Genomic DNA, 17545 nt, shown 5'->3' on the forward strand with positions numbered 1-17545 from the left:
ATGATACCGCAGCCACCGTATTCCCCAGATCTGGCACCCTGTGACTTTTTCTTGTTCCCGAAACTGAAGAGACCCATGAAAGGATGACGCTATGCCACGATTGACGAGATAGAGACGGCATCGAAGGAGAAGCTGAACAAGATACAAAAAAATGATTATTTGAAGTGCTTCGAAGATTGGAAAAAACATTGGCAAAAGTGTATAATATCCCAGGGGGATTACTTTGAAGGGGACAAAATAGATATTCACGAATAAATAAATAATTTTTGAAAATACACAAAATTCACGATACTTTTTGAACACACCTCGTAATATCTAATAAAAATGTACAGTTAAAATTACATTAACAATACATTACACTAAGCGTTTGTTGCTTTATAAAATCAAAAATATTTTAGAAAATTTAGAGCTGGAATTGGTACATTAGTTCAAAAGAACAGTCCAGCGAACTTTCATCTAGCATAGTTCTTGCCAACTGCTTCAAAGGGAGTCGTTGGAGTCAAATTCTGACCAACCTAAGGTTTTCGACATTTTCTAAGATAGGTGAGTACTTACCTATCCACTGAAATCTAAAATGGAGTTAAAAATATTTGTTATACCTTAGAGAATATACTCACTATAAATGTAAACAAATCGAAAATAAAAATACAATGTTTATACAGAACAGATGATTACATTTTATATGCTCTTTCAATTTATATTTCACAACTTTAGAGACCAAGATGGGATTTTTCACTACTTTCAACACCAGTGGGGAGTAACCCGGACGGAAATAAGAATAGGCCTATATTTATACCATGTACTGTAAGAATGTACCTGCAAAATGTCAGTACATTTGTGGTTGAATAGTTTACACATGAAACCAAAAAAAAGAAACAAAGGCATTTTTGAATTAATAATATTATTAGGATTATTTTTTATCTATAGTTAATTCTTATGTTGGGTTGTTAATAATTTCAATTAGATCAAGGTGAAACAATCTTTTTAATTTGGTATTAACAGTTTGAATGTATTTCTGTTAAACAAGTAATGTAAAGTAAAGACATTAGTAGTGAATATTATTACTGAAACAGTTTGTAGGGAAACGGATATTTTACAAATCTGAGAAACAATGTTAAGTTGGAGTTACTCTGTGATGAATATTTTTCAAAAATCAATGTTTTATTGCATTTTTATATGGTGTAGGAAAGGTCACTGTCCCATATTCAAATTCTTTATTGCCACAATTTACATAGTATATAGTCTGTGAATAGGAGCACAGTTGGAAGAACAGGTGACATTATCAAGGTATAAAATATAACTTAATATTAGAGTAAGTTATAAAACGTCATCAAATAAAGAGTATGAATTTATGAATGAAATATGCATAATGTTATTAAATTATAAAACATTGTAATAAATTAACATGTATTGTATGTGTACTAAATTTATGTATACATTTTTCATAACAATTCCAAATGATTAGTAATAAAAGTCAAGAATTCTGAAAGATTGAGACAGATATAAGTTGCACTACCTGATGCCTGTAGACATAAAAGTCTTCTGGATCCTCATCCCAATCCGAGTCCCACATGTCAATGGCACACAGCCCGGGTTCGGATGTCGGTGTCTCTGCCCCATACCCTGCACAAAGACACTGTAAATTTATGGTCAGTCCTCTCACCTCGGTTATAACATCTATCACAGTGCTATAGCTACCTTTAGGTTTCGTCACGGCCATTTCAGCATGACCCTTCCCCTGCGGTCCCTTCATGCGGACGAACTCCACTCTCTGGGCTGCCTGGCTGGAGAACAGGCCGAATGTCATCCTCTGCGCCATCTTGCTGCTCATACTTGCCTGCAAACATCTCCAGCATTACAGCTTTATACACATTATTGACTTGCAAATTCTATTAAATACACATAACGTAGCTATGGTGGGCAGGGTTGATTCAATGTGAATGTTGAGTTTAAATCCATTTCGCCTTCACCTTAGTGCAGCATCTGAAGTTTAACGTTGTGCAACTGATGAGACAATGAAAATACCTTTTCATCTGGGTTACATAGGATAGCTGCAGGGAAACCAGACAGACCTTACTTGTAGTCTAGGTGTGTCTAACACCGAAATGATGGAAAGATATCTTAGCACCAATAAGAATTTTTTTGTTAATTTTTAAATGCGTACTAACTTGACTGAGGCCAAATTTTCTTTAGTGCTTTAGGAGTCACTACTTTGAATACCTAACAAAGCACTGAATCAGGAGGGTTCACTTCTGGCTGGTTTACTGGTTTATATCTTCCAGGTGAACCTACACAAATTGAAAGTTGGTTTTGAACTTCTTTGTCGCCGACTTTTTTTGTATCTCTTCAGACATGGACTCCAGATTCTAGGAGTCAAGTCTGTAACAGTGTCAGATGCTGTATTAAGACAAGGTGAAATGGAGTTAAATCCTATCACATAGTTGTTTTTACACGGGTTATGCATCTTTATTTTATTGAGATTATATCAGAACACTGATAAATAGAAAATATTATTTTTATCTGAACATATTAAAAGTAGGCTAAATAATATTAATGGATATATTGAATATAAACATATTCACTACCAAAGCTTACAGTAGTAGTGTATACGTATACAAAATGCCACATTAGCCAATGCATCACTTTGTTGTTTTTTTAAGACAAGAAGCTGAGAATTGCACATAATCCTAAAAGGACCTTTCTGATGCTTTTGTAATGACAGGATATTCTGGATGGGTAAGGTTGAGGGTAGGGGCTACCTCCTGTCTAGATCCATGAGGAAGGATTTTATGTATTAGTCTCAGTCATGTCTCCTTAGAAGAAGGGGAGGCCAGCTCTGTACCAGCCTCTCGAGTGAAAGCGGGCAGGGGTGGCACGCACTGACATCTAGGCTAGCAACAGCCTTTAACACTTAGAGAGCCCCACCAACTTCAACAGTCATCCACACACTAGACTAGACCTATTGATTTACCATTGCACTTAAAATATCTTAACATTTGCAGTTACTGATGTGCTGCAACTCGACATCCATAGTGTAGCCCAGATTCAACTGAAATCAGTTTTTGCTGCACCTAGTGTAGGTTAAACTGGAAGATATAAACCAGCCAGGAACCCTCCTGATTCAATGTTTCATTAGGTATTCAAAGTAGTAACTCCTAAAGCACTGAAGAAAATTTGGCCTCGGTTGAGTTATTACGGATTTATAAATTTATAAAATATTATTATTGGTGCTAAGATATTTTTTTTTGTCTTACAACATAAAATAAATCATTAAAACATATTTAACATTATTTCTGGGAAACTCATAAATGAATTGTTTTATTACAATCTGAGTTAGTTTGTAAATCAAAAGTAATTCTATACATCTAATATAAAATAACATTTGTAACAAACAGTTGTTAGATGTTTGGTTTTCAAATAACCTATGCAAAAGCAGTCTAATCTTTCGTACTGCCAACTGGCTGTCTGCCACCATCTGCCTATATCCGTGAGCCACGTCACCAGACGAAATGATTAATGATTTTGATGCTGCACATATTCCAGTTAAAAAAAAAAATTAAATAAGAAAATAAGGTCACATTCGTGTTTCAAATTCTATTACCCAATGTCTTTGGATCTCTCGAATATTCTCAGTTTACCAGTAACACTTTGTATACAACTCAGATGGCTTGATCAAAAGAACTTCTCCCCAACTTGATAACAAAATAAATAAGAAGTGACAACAATGAGTTATGACATAAACAAACTATATTTCAAATTATTAGCCGATGTAGTTGTTCAGATAGCCAATGGTATATAACCATTTTTATGACAATTTTCAAAAAGTGAAATACAAGTTTACTTATGTCTACTACTAATTAAACTTAGGTCAACATTATACATTTTATACCTAGTAACATATTATATATTATGCTAATTTATAGGAAATCAGCAGACTTACCTTGAAAACATCCTTCTAGGGTCCACTGATTTAAAATAAACATATCTTTATATGTTTTTTTCAAATTAGAGGAATCCTTGAAAGGATGTTTTCAAGGTAAGCCTGACGATTTTTACATCAAATAGAAATAATACTTGGCTTTCAGCTCTATTAATTCAAACCTAAAATATTATATACTAATTATGTATCTATAATGGGTGCTTTTCCATTTCCTATTTATATATTACGTTTACTTTAAAACTAAGACTTTAAAACAGATTATTTTAAAGGGAGCTGGATATATGAATCAACATCTTTGTTTGGAAGAATGAAATCAAGATAACTGGCTTAAAGTTTCTTAATCGCCAACTATGTCATAGAAGCAACATTAATTTTTATCTGTGAGAACTTATCAACAGTTCAACAGCTGTTGCAATATGGCTGATTAAAGTCCAAAGTATGAATTGAGAGATCAAGTTGTTTCTAATCCTGTTTACACATCTAGAAAGTTCTAATTAACTTCTATCGTATTAAATGATTCACAGAGTGAAGAAATTACTATTTTGTTAATGACCAAAATTAATTTTTTAATTCAAATGTAACAAAATATATAATTTTCATTAATTGACATTTTATTTACTTCAAAAATTATTAAATATTACCATTTACATGTCCTATCTTTATTTCAATGTTCCATGTCAGAAATAAAGGTTGAGGAAAATTCACTGAACCATAGAACATTAGGTGATAAATATTTAAGCATATCCTCACACTACATTTTCATTATACTGCAAATAATTATACTTGAAATAGTACAGTAATAAATGATTGAATTCTACCAATAATAAATTAAGGGGTTTCTATTCCTTGCGTTCAAAAAAGGCTTATCTAAAAGATAACATGGATCTTTATTCCAACAGATAAATAATGTTGGGAATTATACCATTTTTACTTATATGCAATACAGTAACTAAGTGAGAACCATGCCAGGGACAGATGGGAAGATTCTGTTGTTTCCGATTTGTCATATTTTTTCAAATTGAGACTGAAACTTAACATGTTTTGTCAAAAAAGTTTGTTTATAATGTCATAGTTGAATATGCAAATGGACTAGATATTTATCTGATTATACAAAAATGTAAGAATTAATTTTTATAAATACTATAATAGGTGGTGTAATTAATTATACTATTCAATAGAACCATAGGAAAAGGTTTTCAGTACACTACGTGAAACCTACTACTAATTATAAATCTCAATTTAAATCACAAACAAACAAACAAAATCACAGGCAGAAGCCACAAAGAAACTCTTGTAAGCCGGGGTCATCAAGGGTTAAGATTTGTTTCTTTATCAGTGTCATTAAAGTTATATCCCATGACATTTATTTATGAATATAGCTGATTATTTAAAGAAGATTACTAAATGAGTTTGGAAAATCCCTTTCAAAAACTCTTAAGTGAGTATAAAATTACCAATTGACTAAAGGCAGAGGTTGTTTCATTACATAAATTTTCTTTGTGTCAAATAATCAGTGAATCGCTCACCCTGGCATCGTAAACCCTCTTGAGTGCATCATATCTGATGGAGCCAAGAAAGATAACAGCCTGAATATGGCCTGATCTGTCCGATGCCACCAACTCCACACAGACCATTTCCCCATCTCGCACCATGATGTCACAGAATACCTACAAGCATCAAGCAGGGTGAGACCTCAACAAGCTGCAATAACTTATTACAGTTCTCATACTACAAAGAGGGATCACAGAGGTAGTGGAAAAAGGAATAATTGGAGAAAGACTCATAAAATAATAATTGAGAGTATGCAGTGCAGTACTAGAGACTCTGGTGATCACAGGGATGGCATTGACAAGCTAAGATACCAAATACTATCAGAAGATTACATTTCATGCTACTGATGAGAGACATCAGATTGCACATAATGAGAATAACGTTATATTTATACAACTTAGTAGTGAGTAAACTCATCACTCATGAACTGAAAGCCAATGATATAGTACATATAACTACCTCTGTTACAGCATTAGGTATAACTGTTATTCAGCAATATTAGAACAAGTTTTCACTGTATTTTATTAGAAAAAGTAGTGCAATGTCTCGTTAATGCCTTACCCTAATTTATCATAGTAAATATAATTCATAAATATTTCTTACACGTTTTGCAAATTTAATTATCTTACTTCTCCTTCTCGAAATAATTCATACCATACTATTAGAGTCTTAATACAATGTGCAACATTCAATTACATATCATATTAATAATTTAATCATCTCTAATTTATATTATTTCATCACTCAAGTTCCAATAACTCATTTCACTTGTTTTGGAAAACACAAAACACTAATTATACACCAATATTAATTCTATTTTTCTATTCAACTCATATTTCAAATTCAAAATTATTTCCCTTTCCTGCAACCACTTCATAGTGCTGTGCGAAGAAGTGACCAGAATAAACAAGTAATATGATCAGAGCCTTCTACCCACAACATTGTTGTCACAACTAATTATAAACCGATTTCTGTAAATTCCTTGGATCATCATTCCCTTTCTGACCTCCAACAGCAGCAGAGGAATATTTGTGTTAATTATTTTTTCTGGGCACTATCCCATTAAATTACTTAATAATAGTATATCTAAACAAATAACTCAAATTTTCATTAAAACTACACTTGCTACAGCAGTTTTAACTGTCCCTTTGCATCACCAATACATCCTTGCATAAAGATGACTGCACTAATATTATCATCACCATATTGGACTTAGAAGTTTTCATAAACATTTAACTTAACCAAATTTAAATATTTGTTAGTCTACAAAGACTTTGAATCCAATTTTAGATTAACACCTACTTTAAAAAAATGTTATTATCACTAATTTTAAATTAATTTCAATAATTAAACTTAACATTTCTATGTAAGCAAGTGATATAACTTTTGGTTTTCATCCCATCTTTTGCTCTGCGCCTACACAATCAACCACTCCTTAAGGAGTCATTGTACTTATGAAAGTTATGAATTTAATTATCAAATTTAAATTACCTTTGCCACTTATTTATTGTAATCTCCAATTGTAACTTTTCTTTATTTTCACATCTTATAAATTAAACTTAATCAACTAGTAATCTTATTTCATTGTTAAGAAAAACAAGCAAGAGTTTTTTATTGGTTTGAGTAGTTATAGTTTAGCTTTAAATAAATATCCAAAATCTATAAAAATATATATATATATATATATATATATATTTACAATTTAACTACAATTAGGCAACTATAGACCCAACTCCATTATCCACCTGTATTAAAAATAATCAAGAAAAAAGTCCTTCAGAGGCTGTCAAGCCACCTGGATAAAAACAAGCTGATTGTAAATTCTTTGCTAAAAGTTCGTTATTGACAATGGTTGATTTGAAATGATAGTATGATTTGGGACATTTGCCATCGTTATATGTTACAAAAATTATAACACCATTACAACACACTTTTGTCACAGTGTAATACTTTTTACACAACGCGCTTTATACGAAAGACCAGTGTGTATCCGATTCGGTACACAACAGCAGTTATGAAAGATTGAGTGTACCCGACAGAGTACACGTCATGAATGTGTTAACTTAAAAATAATGAAGTCACAAGAGCTATTATACTCAATTACAGCAAAGCTTTAGCATTCAGTACAATAGTATAATTAATTTCAAAAAAATTTGGAAGACCTCTGTATAAATGGAATGCAAATAACCGGTCCAGAAACTACCTGGAAGAATGATCACAACTGGTAGAATTCACCCACTCAAAAAATGGCAATATGTAAACTATCAGATCTAAATCCTAGAAGGTAAAAGAGCATGTCTCAAGGCTCTGTACTTGGACCAGTTCTGTTTGTACTACTAAGTGACAACTTTTATGACCACAGCACTGACATATGCAGACGACACTACATTTCTGTTATGGTGGACTCATCAGAAGCTCTGAGTGTAGATGCACAAATTGCTCTGAACATGACTCTTCTTCTGCTCCCATGTTACCTAATGTGCAAACCAAACAAAAATAAAGAAGAACAACTCTGATAGAAGTTAGTGGCATAGTCAAGTCCCAGCAAGTGGTCATTATTCTGATAGTATTCTAAGACAACCCCATTAAATATCACAAGAAAATTACATTAGTAGTTTTCAAAATTCAGAAACTGATACTACTTGCACACAAGTTGGAACTTCCAAGAGGAAACAGCGGACATAATTATAACACTAAACAAGCCATAGCAGTTCCTAAGGCTCAGCACTGAACTGCCTTTTCGAGAAGAAACATTTTGCAGGACACAGATTTTTGAATTAAACTACAAATATTAAAGACTTTGCTAACACTGCTTTAAACTTAAAATCAAGCACATGACTAACAGGAGAGATTACATCTTCACTGATCCCTGTTTAAGACTGTCTGTTAAATATTGTAGAATCAAAACTTTGGAAGCAAATGACATAATCACTACAACTTTCAACACTCGGCACTACAATTTTTCAATAATTATTAATAAAAATTTGTGCGCTTTTAAAATTTTTAACTGCCTGCATATTAATAGTGTATGCAAACTCAACAAACAAGATGAAACAATGAGTAGGAGTGATGGTGAAAAATACTAGATGTATGAGTAAATACTACATTAGGACCAAAACTTTTAGAAGTATAATAACATGATTCGAATGTTCTAACAGAAGTGCATAGTTTTTTATAGAAGAGAAATAAAATCAGACCTCATTGAAGTTATCGACCATGAAGCAAACATGAGGATACGTCATCTCTTCCACTTCCCCCTTAGTGTCCATTCTGCGACGACTGGGAGATGCGTACACTTTCTGCAAAATGTACGTCAATTTTTAGTAACATCACAACAATCAACAGTTTTCAACAATAAGAATTAAGGCTTGAGATTAAGACAAATATACATTGTTTTCGAGATATTAGTTAATAAACAAGCATATTTATTCAAACAACAAAGACAAACAAATACAATTTTACGAATATTGAGTTAAGCTCCATATCACCTTCTGCTTAGTACAGCGTCTAAAATCTGACACTCGTACAGATTCACTCCTGGAATCTCAATTCCATGACTGTCAGGAGAGATTCATAACAATTCGGCGACGAAGACATGGTGCTCAACTTAGTTACCCAGCAGCTACTATCCAGTGTAGTCCAGATGAAGAGATATTCTCATCGTCTCAATTGTGCACCTGATGAGGCAGTGGGAACACCTTCATCTTTACCTAGATTACACTGGATGACTGCTGGTTAAACCAGACAGATCTCTTTTCTAGTCTAGGTGTCTCTGATGTGAAAACAATGCAAAGAGATTGTTTTAAGTTTTTTTATCACCAACTATTTTGTATCTCTTCTGATATGAATTCCAGATTCTAGCAGTCAACTCTGTTATAGTGTCAGATTTCAGACGCTGCACTAAGCGTAAGGTGAAATGGAGCTTAACTCAATATTTACATTGACTCAACGGTTTCCTCCATTCAAGATTCAAGATTCAAAAAGTCTTTATTCGTGAAATGCACATCATGTACAAAAATAGTGTCAAGTAATATTACTTTCATAATAAGAATCATCATAATAAGAACAATGTAAAATAAAAACACAAATTTGCCGTTAAAATACCATTAAATTAATTATATAAAGATAGCACCAAGGTATATAATGTATAAAATAGTTACCTCCCAATTTATCTTCTTTCCAGAAATTCCTCAAAAGAATAACGTGCTAGTTTCAGCAGGTAAGATTTTAATTTCATTTTAATTTTTTTTAAATTTTTGTTCTTTTCTTATCTCTCTTGGTAGGTTTTTAAAGAACTTATAAAATCAGTTCTCTTTTTGAAAAATTCAAGATTATGTTGTGGGACATTTCCGTTATGCCTAGTGTTGTATTGATGACTAACTAGAGTTGGAGTGGTGTTTTCTTCTTGTTTCGCATAAAGAACGGTTTCATAAATATATAAACTGCATACCATTAAAATTCCATTTTATGTAAATAACTTCTCAACGGAGTCAGGCTTTTTAAGCCTAAGGATAACCCGTAGAGCTCTTTTTTGTTGAATTAGTAACCTATCCAGATTCTTTTTTGTTGTCGCGCCATATATGCTTATTCCATATGATAAGTGTGAATGCACTAGAGAAAAATATACGGATCGTAAAGTTGGACCTAAACTACAAACCCTTGACAATTGTCTCAGTGCATAAATACCGGAAGACATTTTATGAATAATATGGTCAACATGTTTATTCCAGGAAAGGTTTTCATCAATTAAAAATCCTAAAAATTTAGTGTATTCAACTTGGCTTACTTCGTCTTCGTTTAAATTGATGCCAATATTAATTTTGGTTCTGGTTTGTCTTGTAGAAAAAGAAATAAAATTCGATTTGGTGGAATTTAAAAGTAATTTTTTGCCATCTAAATATTGTTTTACTAAATTTATGCTGATGTGAGAAGATATTTCAATGTCTTCTTCTGAACTACCAGATACTGTAATATTAGTATCATCCGCAAACTGACAAATATAACAATTTTGAGGGACTATTTTGGGCATTCCATTCATGTAACACAGAAACAGTAAAGGACCCAAAATTGACCCTTGTGGTACTCCATATTTTATGTTTGTATTGCAGATTTGAATTTCATAATGTAATGGTATTTACTTGATTCTAATTGTGGAGATGTGTGCTCTACTTCAACATATTGCTTTCGCTCTGTTAAATATGATCTGAACCATGACAGTTCTTTATTTTGGATTCCTAAATTATTAAGAGACAATATTAATTCTGGATGATACACGCTATCAAAAGCTCGAGAGAGATCTAAGAAAATTCCAACTACTTTTTCACCTTTATCAATAGTATCAATTGTTGATTGAATAAATTCAATGCCTGCAGTAATCGTTGATTTCCCCTTCCTAAAACCATGTTGTTGATTATCCAATAAGTTATTGAATTCTAAGTAATTCATAAGTTGAATGTACACAACCTTTTCAAAAACTTTAGAAAAAATTGGCAGAAGGGAAACTGGTCTAAAACATGATGGATTGTTCGGATTTCCTTTTTTAAAAATAGGAATTACCCTAGCAACCTTAAGTTCAGTTGGAAACTGGCCAGAAATAAGAGACGAATTTATTAGATGAGTAAGCGGTTTTAGAATGAATGGAAGAGATTGCTTCACCAGTTTAATTGGTATTTCATCATGTCCTGTAGACATTTTATTCTCAAATTGTAATATAATCTTTTCTAATTTAGTTTCTGTAATTTGCTTAAATCTAAATCTATTTGGTGCTTCACTAAAATTTTGAATGCTGTGATGGTTTTCATCCCAAGAAGGTAAATTAGGTAAGACTAACTTATCAACTACAGACACAAAATAATCATTAAAACAATTTCAAACATATACAGGATCACTAGTCAGCTCATTTTTATCCTCATTTAAAACACAAATATTTTCCTTACAAGCATTATTTTTATTAATTTCAGATTTGATCAATTGCCAAGTTGATTTTGACTTATTGCTAGAATTATTTATTTTCCCATCAAAAAAATTGTTCCTTTCAGCATCAACAGAATTTCTCAAATCCTTTTTCATCTCTTTAATTATAAATTTTAAATTGTTATCTTTAGATATCCTATAAGTTTTTTCTAAATTAATCAGCTCTCTTTGTTTGTGTTTTATTTCATCAGTAATCCATTTATTTCTATGGTATTCCTTGCTTAATACCATTACTCTGGGGAAATTTACTTCAAAATTATAATTAAAAATAGAATTAAAAACGCAATACTTCATGTTCACTTGTGCTAGATATACATCTAACCATGATGTCTTTGACAGGCTGTTCAAAAATGATTTGGTATTACATGGAGTACATTTTCTTATGAATTTGTTTATATCCATAGCTACCTTATGTGTAGAAATACAATTTTAATACATTTTGAAAATGTTATGTTGCTTGTACCCATTCTCTTGTACTTTTTTAAATACATTCTATATTTTTCTTATAGTATGTATATGCAATAATACAGTTTTTAACAAAATTAAATAATAGGTTATAAAAGCTATATAATATATGATAATAATACATGTTATTTACTTGTGAATGTCTTCTCAGGACCTGCAGTTGTTTGGGAGAGGTTCGAGTGCATATAGCCAGTGTAAGTGTGTAGTCGAACTGGTGAATAATGAGATTCAAGTAGACGGTTTCCTCCCAATCTAGTTCTGGGTCACCTATTGGCAGTTTCCGGCTGTCCTTACGGTACACTTCCACCTCGGTCTGCACACATACATATTTATTTGGGAAGAAATACATTATGCTTTAAGAATGTATGTCCAGTTGTTCAAAGACTATAAGAAATGTCCTAAATATGCATTTGATGACACAAGTGCAATTCTAAGATTACAAGCAATGTGCTCAATTACTTCTTTACAATGAATATATCTAGATCATTTATTATGTATGTTGATGGATCTTTTGGAGACAAACTTATAGTACGTCAGAAAGTTACCAACACAACTGAAAGAACTTAACCACTTAACACATAGCAAAATACGGTGAACTTCTGGTGTGTAGAAAATGGTGCATTAGGTGATTTACATTACTTATTCAATAACATCATATGTTCATGGTTTTCTACATAATATTCAACTTGAAGTTTCTATATTCAGTGTCATTGTTTGTCAGTGCATAGATGTATCATGCATATCAGATAGATGTAACACTATCTATCAGTGCATAATGCACTGACAACAGATAATTGGCAGTATGCAAATATACCAATTGTTGAAGTGTGTTTTTGTTGTACTTCTGTCATAACTAGTCAGTATGGAAACCCACACATAGTTGAAATCATTTAACAAATTTAAATTCATATATATTCTGGAAGCTCATTAACCCATTAACAGCTTCTCTTTTATAAGCTTAATCACAAACAATTAATTCTGATTTTAACAGTTGGAAAGTTAAAGTATTAGCAACAACTGCACCTATGCTGTTTTTGGAAGCAGTATACAAAGCATTACGCAATCTAGTACTGTATTACTGAGTACAACTTGTACCTCATATTTTGGTAAGTATCGTGGAGATCCTTTGATGTGTTTCTTTCGAACAAAAAATAACAAATCGTCTCCATCAATGCAATGTTCAGCTTGGAAAAGAAAATGTCGCACAAACAAATCAGTCCAGTACGAGGAACCTTGGAGAACAACAAATCCAGAATCTGAAACAAAAATTCATTCAAAGTGATAATTACGTCCAAGTCACAAGACAGAAAATGACAATTAAAGGAATCTTTGAGCATAACTCCCTGTACTTAATTATATAACAACCAGTAGGTAGGAGAGAATATGATTCTCTTATAAAGGAAGACTATAACTTTCTACATATAACCTCTGAAATGAAAATTTATCATTTACTTGGTGGCAAACCATGATAAATAATAACAAATAGGCACATCAGTTTTCTCTCATACCTAGAGAAGAACTTATACTGAGCATGCAGATGAAGAATAATTCTTTTCAGTAGTCTTATTTTACAATTTACTCTGGTATATTGTATTCATTTGCATTACAATTTTTGAAAATTGTACAAAATGATGAACGTTTTACCATTTAAATAAAGCTAAAAATATTTTGATACAAAAAACTTCATTATTATAGTGCTGAAGAATATAATCATGGTTATTTACAACCTAGTACTACACAATTTACTACAAAAATTAAATAAACAAAATAATTTAGAACAAGAATAATGAAATGTTAATGTGTTCAAAAAGAATGTATATATTAGGCTAATAATAATTTGGTTTAATTTCATAATGGTTACTTTTTTACATATTTATAAATATTTATAGCAAAAAATACCTTCATTTACTTCCTCTCCATAAATTTTGATTCAGAAGATTGAGCTTCATTCACAAACATGCTTGATTGGCCATTTATAATCCTATCTTATATCAAATTTAATTGGCTATCTTATTGGATGATCAAGATTTCTCCATAATTTTATTTTTGGAGAAAATGTTATGTGGGTTTTCATGTTTTCAGTTATGTGGGTCTGACGATGTGTTCATTGAGTACGAAAGGAATCACAAAAATAAAAATTTGTCATTTATTGGAGTGTATGATCATATATTAAGCATGTATATACTATATTATACTTTATCGTAATGTGTATTTTAAGTTTTTTTCCGCAATAAACAAATATTGTATCGTTTGTACATGTTGTTCTTTATTTTTTAAACATTATCTGGTTAACCCCGATTTTCGTTATGTCGGATCAGTGGCGGTCCCGGCTGGTCCAACTTTACAAGGTTGCACTGTAATTACAAAAATTATTACAAATCACACCATTTCTCAATTGGAAGAAAAGGTTTTGAGCTATCCCTTATTCCAATGTTGAATCCTAGCGAGCATGTCCATCTCATTGTTATAAAGCTTACGAGATCCTCGGATTGATTTATTGATCTTTCTTTAGTTTGCAAAGTCTGAATCCTATGAAGTTACTTTACTGCTAAATTGTCCACCTTCTTCTTGAGTACTGCTCAGTGGTTTTATCCCCTCACCAGATCGCCTTAGTTAACGAAATTTAGGGGTTCCTATTGATCAATTGACTGCTACTCTTGAACGTAGACCTTTGTAGTCCAAGAGGAACCTTCAGGATATTGTTTTTCATTACAAGTTGAATTACAAATATATATAACTGTCCTGAGCTCATTGATGCTGTATTCTTTCGTTGTTCACTTGGTGATCAGGTCTAGCGACCTTTATTGGTGAAGATAGTTGAGGACCAATTATGAGCTCAACTCAACACTGGCCTGAATCCAATGTTGGGGCAATGAGATTTTAAACTTTGTTTTTCCACTAGTCTCTGTTCAGATTCAAAAGAAGAGTGTAACAGCTTTCTCAAACATTGGAATTTTCATTCTTTGGTGATTTCTTTGCGTCTATTTTGTTGTTATTTATATAATTATTCTTAGTTATCTATTACTTGATGTCATTTAAGACTATTACAACTGTGTTTTTTCCTTATTGTTTGTTTTTTTGCTGCATATAATTGTTTTTGATAAAAATGACTGTTGAAAAATAGTGTAAAAATGATTGCATTGCAGTCACTATTACATCAGGCAGCAGAATGATGATGGTATACAAAATGTTGTGTCTTAATATTGATGACAATTATATAGAAAAATAGATGGAAATGTTGGCTTTCATACAAATATAAAATTGTTGTAACAAGTTTACTTGATTTTGGTATATATCAAAATAGTACTTGCTTAAAAACACTCCTCGTAGATTTTAATATTAAGTTTACTGACACCCCTAATAATGTACAACCACATGTAAAATATTCTTGATCGTGTAAACTTGATAATTCTGGTCTATTACTGAATCAACCTAAATTAGAAAATATATTTAAAAGTATTTATAATATAAATTAAATTTGATCCAGTAATAGCTCAGATTGTGGCGAATAAGAAAAAATAGAGAGTTACGCAGTGTATACCAAGATCCTGATATTGTGGCTTTGGTGAAGGCAAAGAGAATTAGCTGGCTAGGACATGTACATCAGAGACAGGAGGGCACAAGGTTAAAAGAGGTCTACCAGGCGGTACCGGCAGGAAGGCGCCCTTTGGGTAGGCCAAAGATAAGATGGTGCGATCAAGTGGTCGAAGATGTGACCCGGTGTGGAGGGTCTGTGGATCTGGCGGAAGACAGGGTGGCGTGGAAGAGGCTCATAGACGAGGCAAAGAATCGACTGAGATTTGTTACGCCCCGGCAGTAAGTAAGTAAGTAATAGCTCAGATTACTAATTTGTGTCACAAATTTAAGTACACACACTAATAATACAAGTACCAACAAATTAATAATAACCCAAATTTAACTTAGTACCCACTTAACACCAATAAACTAGGTAACTGGGGGGAGGGCAACAAAAGTCTAAACCCTCTTTTTTAATAAAGTATTTGTAATTATGTAAATTTTAATTAGAATCATGAAATTTTAGCCTGGAAATTAATTTAAAGTACCAGGAGATTTAACGTATCTAAACTCTACAGGGTCTGATCAGGAATGCTTATGCCCAACAGTATGGTACGGGTTGCCTGTTTCACACTGTTGGATATTAACGACAAACATCCCTCAAGATAGTATACCTCAGGCAACATAAAAATTCCAAATATGATCATAAATGATTATAGCAATAAGAATTTATTTTTCTATTTGAAGGAGTAATTCTTCTTGGGCTACAGTATAATAGCAGCCACCAACACAATCGGATTATGATTATCAAATATTCCTGTTTTTAGACAGTCATTAATCCACTGTTTGGATTATCATTCTTCCCATATTTACATAAGGAATTGTTACTTTTACCTAGTTTCCGCACTAACGTAAGATTTGTATAGCCTATGTGGTGGTATATATGCTACGAAGATTTCTTGACAGCATACAATGTATAATAGAAAATATTTGCTCCCAAGTTTATATAATCTAGAAGCTACATGACATATACTATAAAATCACTTACCATCTTTGAGCAACTGTCTCATTTCTTTAGTTCTTTGAAAATTAATTTCTTCCAGTAACTGTTCTAGAGCTGTTGGGGTTTTCAAAAAACTTGCACCAGGAAAAGCCATTACAAAAGTGTATAAGTAAATTCTAAGTTAATGAAAGACGTTTCACAATTTCTTTTTATAATAGATAAACATGTGATAAACTCTCAGCTTTATTTCTTATGAATTGAAGTATAAGACAATGAAAATATAGTTCATGGTAACTGTTCAAAAAATTCTTAAAACATTCATCATGGCCTTTTATAAATGCATTGAATTTGACAAGCAATATTGAGAAACCCTTTTAAAAAAAAATCACGTTTCACTTCAATTGTTGTCAAAACCACCCATTTAAAAACCACTAATAAACAAAACTTTTATAGACTATATCTTCCACAAAAAAACGTTTAACTTCTTAACTAGACCTAAACCATCGCCAATGATCAAACCTCCTACAATCACTAGCTTACTGACAAGCAGTGACTGTGAAGTACTGTCATCCGTTACACTTCAGTATCTAGCCAGGCGTTCAAGCCGTCTGCTTACTCGCCAGCTGTAGGAACAGCTCAATACTTGGTTCATAGAGGTGCATTTTGAAATTTAAAGCAAAGCTTTACAAATTGATTAATACTAAATAGAATTTTTACATGTATGTTTATCTAAAGCTTATTAAAATAAACAAGAAGCGCTCAAATCGATATTTAAAGTTAGAATTAAAAATGAACAACAACAATATACTTAGCTTTTGCATTATATATATATATATATATATTATAAATTACTACACATATTTAAAAATTCAAATAAACTAGCAGTTAGAGGTATAATGTTATTAAATACTCGATTTGCTCATTAGTTACAATAGTAAGCATTCTATAATATTACTATGTGTAATATTGTACTGATAATAATTCGTTTTGTAATAAAATAAAATACCGAAAACCTTCTCTCTTATTGATTGGTGTGTGCGAATATACACGATGGATAAAATTCCGTAGTCAAGATTGGAAAAGCCAGGGAAATAGAT

The 17545-nt window shown here is 32.0% G+C and overlaps 1 protein-coding gene across 4 annotated transcripts in view; it reads right to left on the minus strand.

Moving 5' to 3' along the window:
• LOC124362249 (uncharacterized protein KIAA0930 homolog) overlaps positions 1-17039 on the minus strand; it is a 40175-nt gene extending 23136 nt beyond the window's left edge. For 2 of the 4 annotated variants that reach the window (XM_046816595.1, XM_046816592.1), the window contains exons 1-7: positions 16494-17038; positions 13025-13185; positions 12063-12242; positions 8689-8790; positions 5467-5607; positions 1699-1837; positions 1517-1623 (exon numbers count right to left, since the gene is read on the minus strand). In XM_046816595.1, the coding sequence (XP_046672551.1) occupies positions 1517-1623; positions 1699-1837; positions 5467-5607; positions 8689-8790; positions 12063-12242; positions 13025-13185; positions 16494-16602 (939 nt within the window). In that variant the 5' untranslated portion in view covers positions 16603-17038. Of the gene's footprint in view, positions 1-1516; positions 1838-5466; positions 5608-8688; positions 8791-12062; positions 12243-13024; positions 13186-16493 lie in introns of all 4 variants that reach the window. The other 2 variants (XM_046816593.1, XM_046816591.1) reach the window with 1 other exon arrangement.
• Between the last annotated feature and the right edge of the window lie 506 nt (positions 17040-17545).

This window comes from Homalodisca vitripennis, chromosome 5 (assembly GCF_021130785.1).
Source record: "Homalodisca vitripennis isolate AUS2020 chromosome 5, UT_GWSS_2.1, whole genome shotgun sequence".
Lineage (NCBI taxonomy): Eukaryota > Metazoa > Arthropoda > Insecta > Hemiptera > Cicadellidae > Homalodisca > Homalodisca vitripennis.